Source organism: Belonocnema kinseyi, chromosome 4, assembly GCF_010883055.1.
Source record: "Belonocnema kinseyi isolate 2016_QV_RU_SX_M_011 chromosome 4, B_treatae_v1, whole genome shotgun sequence".
NCBI lineage: Eukaryota > Metazoa > Arthropoda > Insecta > Hymenoptera > Cynipidae > Belonocnema > Belonocnema kinseyi.
The window spans coordinates 42541538-42552131 of NC_046660.1; the positions used below are offsets into that span (position 1 = coordinate 42541538).

Below are 10594 nucleotides of genomic sequence, written 5' to 3' on the forward strand. Positions count from 1 at the left end.
TTGTTATCACTGCGACATATGTTTAAAACCTACAAAGCAGAAAATACTAAAAATAATAAATTTTCTTTGTTAAAAGATTTTAATAAATGAATTTAATTGTTTTTATACGCAAATAGCTATTTTTTTTTAGTATGTTTATACTTTTTGTAAGTTTCTTTGAACCATTTGAATTTGAGCGGCAGCGCCATGTTGGAATGTTACCAATCTTTTTTCACGTTGTTGGTACCTGTTTGGTACTAGTTGGTACAACTGTGTGTTGATATTTCAGTGCTTCACTCTTCAGGTTGTTTTTCGTGGTTATGTTTACGTGAATCAAAGCCGTAAAAACGTTGGACAAAAATCCTTTTCCCAATAGCTTTTATAATAATTTTGTATTGCATTTAATAGTAACAATGTTTTCTGCCAACATGTATTTATCTGCATATGATAGACATAAAAAAATCATCAACGATTATCTTCTACTCCGAAATGGTTCCTTGAGCGACTTCAAACGCGACACGTAAGTTAGTGCTTGTAGCATAATGATTAATTTTTAACATAGTAAATAAAAAAGATTAATGTCAACTAAATCCTATTTTTAAGTTACCAAGGGGAATGTAAGCTTTTATGTCAGCTTTTAGAAGAATTTGGTTTCTGCAGCAGTTTCGATTAATTTTGGAATATGTCCAAAATGTTTTTCTCGAATTTTCATATTGCATATTTCCTCCAAATTTGTTTAAATCGACAAAAAAATAAATGCGTTAAAAATCATATTTAGAGGTTTTGCAAACTACCCATAAAGTTTAACACGTAATATCCCGTAAGAAAAAAATACGATTTTGTGGATTTGAGTTTTGCGAGTTTTTGGGGCTAATTATGATTTTTTGCGATTTTTTTTAACGGGACAGGTGAAAAAGCCGGAAAAATAAAATTCCCGTCGCTGTCAAATTTCCGAATTGGAAATTTCCCAAATAATAAAATTCCAGAATAATAGAATTGCCGCATTATAAAATATCCGAACTATTAAATTCCCGAAATTTAAACATTAAAAAAATAGTTTTGAAATAAATATTATTCATTTATTTAAAATACAATAATCAAATATTTTTATGAAAGAAAATTGATTTTTTATTTCTTTCAGCCTAAAAAAATTATTCTTGAATTTCAAATAACAATAAATGTTTAAACATTGTATAAAAAAGTAAATTTTAAAACACGCTGATCTCAAAAAAAAAGAAGTTTCTCCCGGAATTTTCTCCGAACTTAGAAATAATATTTTAAAAACAAACTTTACAGCACTGATTTTTTTGTAATTAAAAAAATATGATGCAAATTTGCGAACCAAATTTTTCATTTAGATATATTTTCAACTATTGTTAATTTAAATGCATATAATAATTTTTTAAATTTATGTGAAGTAAAAATTAATTCATGCTAAGAGAAATAATTGTTTAAACAATAAATTACTATTGTTCATAATATTCCCTTTGAATAATGTTAGATAGTTGCTGTTTTTTCTAAAGTGTTCTACTTTTTGGCTACTTTTTGGCTACTTTTTACTTAAATCGAGGTAATAATTAATGAAATTTGACAAACATAACTGTTTAAACAAATTATTTTTGTTTACAACTATTTTCTCTTAGATGAGCTCTAGAAAATTACGGCTTTTTTGCAATGTGGATATTTTTTCCACTTTTTGCTTTGTGAAATACTAATTAATGCATGATAATATTATATAAAATAATAATAAATTATTTAAACAATGATTTTAGTGAACTTGAATTAATTATTACCTCGCACTACTTGAAAAGTGGACGAAAATTAAAAAAAAAAACTATAAATGTCGAGCATTATTCTAAGAGAATATTATTCTAAATAATAAGAAATAGTTCAAACAATTATTTCTGTTAAATTCAATTAACCATTGTCTCGCTCGAACTGAAAAGTTAAACATTAGTTCGAAAATTCGGAAAAATCTTAACTTTATAACCCTATTCTAAACGAAAATTGCTAAAAAAAAATAATTGTTGGATTATTTTGGGACCCTATAAAACAGACTTATGGAGGTGATATTTAAAAACTAATTTTTAATTTTTATTTCATATTCAATTGCTTAAAAAATACAAGTTTTATTTTAAATTTAAAAACCAAAATAACCTTGGAAAATAAAAGCCTCATACTAGAATGAAAATAAAAAAAATATTTTGTAAATCATTAGCACTGCCACTATTAAATTTCGTAAACTGTTCCACTTCGCATTGATAGTTTTTTTTATTATTTTATTATTATTTTTTATTATTTGATGATTAATAATTTATGGGCTCAATTTTATTTTAATTTGAATTAAAACAAGCAGCTCTTGACATTTCAACATGTGTTTCGAGGTCTCGGGATAAAACGGACTTAGATGTGATCAGAGAAAATCACAAATTTTTATGGAACGAAGAGGATGAACCTGAAACTTGGGAATCACGTCTGGCCAAAAAGTATTATGACAAATTGTTCAAGGAGTACTGCATTTCTGACCTGACATACTTTAAATATAATAAGGTAAAGAATATAAAATAACTGTGATTTTTCAAATTTTATTTACAACAATTAGCAGTAAATACACGTGTTTTTTCACGTTTCTGGATCTTTATTTTCTCGAGTTCTTTTCCAAAATTATTTATAATTAACATTAAAATATTTGAAAATCTAAAATGAATTTAAATTATTAAATAAAAAAATATATATAATATTCTTTTATTTATTAATTTAAATTCATTTCGGATCTTCAAATATTTTAATAAACATATTATCTATATTCATTATTAAATTTATTATTATTTATTTATACTTTATTTATACTTTGAATTCACGGTCATTTTCACAGTTTGTTTTTACTAAAAAAAATTTTGTCTACAAGGAATTGTAATATTAAACCTTCTTTAGACTCAAAACCTTGAAAATTTATATTATTTTAAGTCAATTTAAATTGTTTAAAAATTTCAAATTGTTCATTATACAGAATGAAAATCTAGAGCTGTGAAGATTCTTACCGTCAAAATTAAAGAAATTATTCAATCACTAAGGTATCCATTTCATATAGTTTAATTTTGATTAATTTTGATTTTGAACACAATTTTTAACTTTTAATTTCAAATCGCGTAATTTTTAACAGTCGATTTATATATATTATTCATTCTTGAATTTTTTAAATGATTTATAATACAAAATCAGATTTTTATATATAATTCTAATGTTTGAAATTGCATAATTTAAGGCCTTCCATTTCGAGATTGCATTTAAAAGTTGAGTTTAAATTCTTTAATATTTTGGAACAGTTTCAAAGAAAAAAAAATTAAATTTTCAACGCCTAGTTCTAAAGTCATATAAAGTAAAAATTATATTAATAAATTACTTTTATAAATAATTTAAAAAAAAATTATAATTAGAATTGATTTACGATATCGAAGAATTTAAAAACGAGGAAAAAATTATGACTAAAATTGAAACCTAGAACTTTAGAATATTCAAATATAATATAATTCAATTTAAATCTTCCTAAAATTTAACCCAAAAAATTTAGAATTTTGAAATCTAAAATGAATAAATTTAAAACTGACTGCCAAGGCTTCTTTTTAAAAGTTGATTTTAAATTCTTCAATATTTTGGAACAGTTTCAAAGAAAAAATAATTAAATTTTCAATGCATTGTTCTAAAGTCATATAAAGTAAAAATTATATTGATAAACTACTTTTCTAAATAATTTAAAAAGAAATTATAATTAGAATTGATTTACGATATCGAAGAATTTAAAAACGAGGAAAAAATTATGACTAAATTTGAAACCTAGAACTTTAGAATATTTAAATATAATATTATTCAATTTAAATCTTCCTAAAATTTAACCCAAAAAATTTAGAATTTTGAAATCTAAAATGAATAAATTTAAAACTGACTGCCAAGGCTTTTAATACAAAATTTTGTCATTTTGAAATATTCAATAGTGAAGTTGAACTGCCCTTTTTGTAATATTTGAATTTAAAACTACAACAGTGTAAAATTTAAAATGGGAAAGCTCCAAACATTAGAAAGATTAAAATCAAATACTTTCGAATTTAAAATTTGGAAGCTAACAAATTTTAATTGTGTTTCAATTTATGCACTAGATGCAATTTTCAAAAAAAAGTTTCAAGGCCTCAAGAATGAAACTGTTTTAAAATCGTGCATTCAAAAAAATAATTTTAAATTGAAATTATAGAAATTTTATAGGTCATAAGTATATTATTAATATCAAGAAGTATCATATAATTAATCATCAAATTGAATTCAAAGTGATTAGATAGATTTTTGAACTAATAAATGTTATTTCTTAGAGAAAAAATCACTGTCCAAAAAAATTCAAAAGAAATCTTCAATTTGGTTAAAATTATTTTTCTTGCTACTCTATAAAATGTTGTTTCGCAACTATTTGCACTTTATATCATGAAATTCTTGCAGATTGCTCTTAGATGGAGAACAGAAAAAGAAGTAATCACAGGCAAGGGTCAGTTTGAATGTGGGAGCAAAAAGTGTACCATAAAGGACGGTCTTCGTTCTTGGGAAGTGAATTTTGCTTACGAGGAGGATGGAGAAAAAAAGAACGCCTTGGTTAAATTAAGTAAAAAAACTATTTTGATACAATTAAATATTGAAAGGTCATGGAGGCCTGGCCTCTCCACTTATTTTTCAGAAGCAGAACGTATATTTTTTTGCATATTTTTTTAGTTCAACCATTTTTTTCAGCATTTGAAAACAGTGCAACTGGTTGATAAACAACAAATTTTTGGGAAAAAATTCTGTCTGACTTTTATTTCAACCGTTTTTAAGTACTTACTTAAATTTTTATCTTTTTCAATTTTGATATCATTAAGTTTATAATGTGCAATTCGAAAATCTTTCACTTTAAAAATTTTCAATTTTAGATTTTAATTTCTAAGCATACATTTTAATTAGAAGAATTTTAAAATGCAGTTTGAATTATTTAAACAATTGATAATTAAAAGCGTTTGAAGTCGACGATTTTCGATAGAAAATATTTTTAGTTAAGAATCTGTGAATATAAATTAATTTTTTAATTTTTTAATTGATCTGTACTTTCAGGATTAAAAAATTAATGATAATAGATTTTACAAGACAATTTAGAATCAGTTCGCAATTTTAGAATTTCCAGATTTTAACGTTAAAAATTAAACTCGTTCGATTGGCAAGTCGTATTAGTTAAACAAATGTAAACGCCAGATTGAATCTTTATAAACTATTTTCAATTTTAAAATATCTTCAAAATAATATATTCATAATAAAAGGCTTTTATTAAATTTCAAATATTGCTTCAGTCTAAAGTGTTTCTTTTTTAAACCATTCAATTAAAAAAAATAAAATAAAAAAGAACAATTATTTAATATTTAGAAGTATATGACTATTAATTTTTAATCAGAAATTAGAAATCAAATAAAAACTTCATTTGTAAGTAAAATTGTTCCAAAAAATCCGTTTATTCGTACCGAAATTTCGATCGAAAAAGCCCACGAACTAATTTAAAACCAGATATAGACTTTTTCAGACTTCGAACAAAAAATGTAGATTTTTAAAAATTAGTTTCAACCGAATATTTAAAAACATTTAGAAAGATTGATAAAATTGTCAAAAATTAATGTGGAAGGAATATAAGAAATTTTTGTTGTCAGGCCTTTAAACAAATTTTAGGAGAAAATCGAATCATTTTAAAAGATCTTTAGAAGTTCTGAAAAACTTTCAAAAATAATTTTAAATTTGAAAAAATGTAAAACAATATGTAGATTTTTCAAGATTTTGAATCATTTTAAGGATTTATAAACTATTTAAAATAAAAATAATTTAACTATTAATTTAAGAATTGTTCAGCTTAAAAAAATGTAACTGTTCAAATTTTAATACGGCTAGCTTAAAATTGCTTAAAATAAAATATTTATGAAACATTTTTTATTTAGAGCATTGAAAATGACATCGTGGATTTATATTTTTTGAATTGAATCTGCATCTTCGGACTCTACAATTTACAAAAGTTAAAAAATTTTGTTTTGGCAGTTTAACTACATTTCATTTAAAAAATTGCAGTTGCAACTTTTAGTAGCTTCCATTTTATACGTGTAAATTATTGAGAATTTGAATATACATTTTTAATTAAACAACTTTTAAACTTCCATTCTGAAACTTAAAAATTCAAGTTATTTTAAAAGGTTTTTAAAATTTCCAAGGATTTAAAATAATTTTGTATGATTCCCCAAGATTTTAAATAATTTCATCAATTTGAACTTGAAGGATTTTTAAAGAATTTTGTGTTATTTCCAAAAAAACAAGCTCGATTTCAGGAATATCTAAAAATTGTTTTAAAAAATAATTTAAATGAATTGCAACTTGCAGGGAATTAAAAGGATATATTCCATATTCAAGAATTACAAAGATTTCTAGAGATTTAAACGGTTTTTTAGAGAACTTTGATGCATACGATAATTTTTATTTGTATTGAAGGAATTTCAAATGGTTTTTACTTATTTCATTAGCTTTATACGACTTTTAAAGATTTCAAAGAGTTTTTAAGGGGTTTCAACGAATTTCTAAAAGAAATTTAGGGGAAAAATCAATTTTATTTTGAAGTATATGAAGAATCCTGAAAATTTTTAAAGGATTTCAAAGATTGCAAGTTATTTAAAAGATTCCAAAGAACTTCAAGGGATTACAGAAATTTTAATAAATAAATAAATCTCAACGAATTTCTATGAGAACGTTAAGGAATAAAATACATTTTATTTTAAAAAATTTCTTCGGTTTTGAATAATTGCAGAGGAAATGAAGGAATTAAAAGACTTTCAAAAGATTTTAAGGATTTTAAAATTTAAATAAAAATTAATATAATGAGGGATTAATAATAATATATGATATAATATATTAAAAAAATTGTTTGGTTTTTAAACATTCCAAATAATTTTAAGAGAATTAAAAGTTTTCAAAGGATATTACAGAATTTTGTAGAGTTTCGAAAGATATCAAGGAATTAAAAAAACAATTTTAAAGACTTAAGGGACCTCTAGAGAACTTTCGAGAATTCATTTATTTTATATTTAAGAGAGTTACATGATTTTTACTTTGTATGTCAAGAATCTAAAATATTTTTAAAGAATTCAAAATGATTTAAAAGATTTCAAGGTATTTCTACGGATTTTACTATATTTTAAATACTGTAATGGATTTAAATATATCCAATATTGATTATTCTATAACCGTTTTCTATATAATTATTTTATATCCAGAATTTCTTATAATCGTAAAAAAATTATTGAAATAGTGGAAATAATGATTTCGAAATTTATCCCTTTTGAGTAAAAATTCTATTATTTCTTTAAAAATTTAATTATCTTCTTGAAAATGCAACTAAATTGTTCAAGTCATCTTTTTTGTCAAAAATTCAATTACCTTGTTAAAAATTAATTTTCTTATTTGAAGGTTCATCTCTGGTTGAAAATTTAACGATTTTGATGAAAATTCGTTTCATTTTTGGTTGGAAATAAATTTTTTCAATCTTTTTCTGTTAAAAATTTATTTATTTGGTTAAAAATGTATCTTTTTTAGTTGAAAGTTCAACTTTTTGGGTAAAAATTCATCTATCTTGTTGAAAATATCTTGATAAAAATGTATTCTTCTTGTTTGAAAATGTATTCTTCTTGGTTAAAAATGCAAATGTTTGTTTGAAATATCAACAATTGTATGCTTCGTTAAGATTTCATCTTTTTTGTTGAATAATCGTAGAAAATTCATCTCTTTTACATAAAATTTCAATAATTTTACAGAAAATAGAACTAGTTTGTTGAAGATTCAACTTCTTGGTAGAAAAATCATATTTTTTGATAAAAATTCATGTTTTTTTTAGATAATTCATCCTTTTGGCTTTAAAATTAAATAATTCTGTTGAAAATGCATGTATTTTGTTAAAAATTAGTTTTTTTTGTACAGCATAAAATACATTTTTTTATTAATAAGTTTTTTCTCTCTGGAAATTTAACTATTCTATGTTTGGTTAAAACTTTATCCTGTGTATGGAATAACTTGGGAAGTCGTACGTTTTCATAGAAAATTAATCTTCTTTGTCAAAAATTCGTCTTTTTGGTTGAAACTTTATATTTTCTAAAATAAAAATTTAACTTTTTGGTAGAAAATTAATGTATTTTGTTAAAAATTCGTCTATTTAGGTAGAAAATTAATCTTTTTTCTTGAAAATTCAAGTTTTTGTTTGCGAATTTCTCTGACTTGTAAAAAATTCATCTTTCTTGATTGAAAATTACCTTTATTGTCAAAAAGTCATCTTTTCCGATTTAAAAATCCACTGTTTTATAAAACACTCGAATTTTTGACTTAAAAACTTTACTCCTTTTTGGAAAGTCGTCTTTTATGGTGTAAAAGTCATCTTTCTTGTTTGAAAATCAACTTTTTTGATAAAAATTCAACTGTATTCTAAAAAATTGGTCTCTTTGTCTAGCTAGAAGATTCAAATATTTGATTGAATTTCAATCTTTTTTTAAAAATTCGGCCATTTGATTAAAAATGAATTTTTATATACTGAAAATTCAACTATCTGGTTAAAAATTTAATTATTTTCTTAAAAATGTATCCATTTGGATTGAAAACTTCTCTTTTCCGGTATAAAAGTCATCCTTCTTGGTTGAAAATGTATATTTCTTGGTTGAAAAGTAACTTTTTTGTTAAAAATTCAACTGCCTTTGAAAAAATTTGTCTTTTTGGCTTAAAAATTTTAATATTTATCTTAAATTATTTTTTTAGAACTCGTTCCTTTTAAGGGCATGTGACACAGCTAAATACCTATATTACCGACCTCACTTTTTCGGTTCACTGAATGTTTTTTTGAACCTAAGAACTTTTTTTGTAAATAAAATATCGAGCTGAAACTTTGGAAGATTTATTAGAGTAAAATAAAGTAGGTTTAGGTGCTGCATTTTTGTAGGAACTTCACTGAAAATTATTTCATCTTTTTTCTGAACCTCAACATTTTTTGAACGTTCGAACTTTTTTTATATATAAAATATCGGTCTCAAACTTTGAGAAATGCAAGAGCCGAAAGAAAACTACGTTAAGTACAAAACTTAATAATAAAAGATGTAAAAAAATATATTTCAACAATCAATTCCAACGGCATCAGCCGGTAACGTTGTACACGAAAAAACGAAACCTGGCGGCCACTAGACGAGGCTCTAGAGAGTTCGTATTTTCGTGTACAACGTTACCGGCTGATGCCGTTAGAATTGATTGTTGAAATATATTTTTTTACATCTATTATTATTAAGCTTTGTACTTGAACGTAGTTTTCTTTCGGCTCTTGCATTTCTCAAAGTTTGAGACCAATATTTTATGTATAAAAAAAGTTCGAACGTTCAAAAAATGTTGAGGTTCAGAAAAAAGATGAAATAATTTTCAGTGAAGTTCCTACCAAAATGCAGTACCTAAACCTACTTTATTGTACTCTAATACATTTCCCAAAGTTTCAGCTCAATATTTTATTAACAAAAAAAGTTCTTAGGCTCAAAAAAACATTCAGTGAACGGAAAAAGTGAGGTCGGTAATATAGGTATTTAGCTGTGTCACATGCCCTTAAAGATTTTTCTTTTGTAAAATTAATTTTTTTACTGAAAATATAATTATTCCATTTTTAGTTGAAAACGGATATTTTTTACTTCAAAATGGAACTATTTTTTTGAATATTGATCTTTTTTAGTTGAAAATTCATGTATTTTATTGAAAAATCCTTTTTCTAACTTAATTTGTTTGATTAAAATATCGAGTATGTGATTAAAAATTCATCTATATTGTTGAAAATGCTATGAAAAATAATATGGTTGAAAATTCAACTGTTTTGTTGAAAATGCAATATATTTCGGCTTGAAATCTTGGAAATTTAAAGTGTTTCATATTGAATTCAATATGTTATCTACATAATTTTCTTAAAAAGAATTGATAAAAGTAAAATCCCCACCAGGCCTCGACTACTAGTGTCTTTTGAAACTATCAGGAATGGAATGAATTGTTTTTTAAACAGTAAATTATTGTTTTCAAAGTTAATAATAATAAAAAATATATTTTTTGAAAAGGATTATGCCCTGAGTGTTCCATAAAGTTGAACTATCGTTCTCAAAAACGAGAGGTCAAAAGAAGAAAAGCCCTGAAGCGTTTGGGTAAAAGTTCGACATCGAAAGAAATTTCTGGTTCATCAAGTGATCAAGAAATCGAGATAAAAGATGAACCAGAGAGCGAAGCAGAGCCAGCCTCAACAGAAGAACAAGTAGCAGCAGATGTTGAATCCGAAATTTGGAGAGAGAAGCCATCAGAGGACGAAGAAAAGACAAGAGAGCAAGAATTCGAAGAATATTTGGCGGATTTGTTTTTATGATTATTTTTCTATCTTGGGGAAATATTCCAGTTTTTGAATGAACTCAGGGTGTCTATTCACCTGGGAAATCTGGAATTGTCAGGGAACTATTATATATCTGGAAAATTTTAAAAATGTGAAGTAATTTTTTCGAAAACCTGATTAAATTAAAAAAAA

General features: G+C 24.3%; 1 protein-coding gene across 1 annotated transcript; it reads left to right on the forward strand.

Moving 5' to 3' along the window:
* The first annotated feature begins 287 nt into the window (after window positions 1-287).
* On the forward strand, window positions 288-10594 carry LOC117171581 (protein FRA10AC1). The gene is made up of 4 exons (XM_033359024.1): window positions 288-499; window positions 2364-2529; window positions 4465-4624; window positions 10140-10594. Exons 1-4 carry the CDS (start codon window positions 393-395, stop codon window positions 10436-10438), a joined length of 732 nt encoding a protein of 243 aa, XP_033214915.1. The 5' UTR covers window positions 288-392; the 3' UTR covers window positions 10439-10594.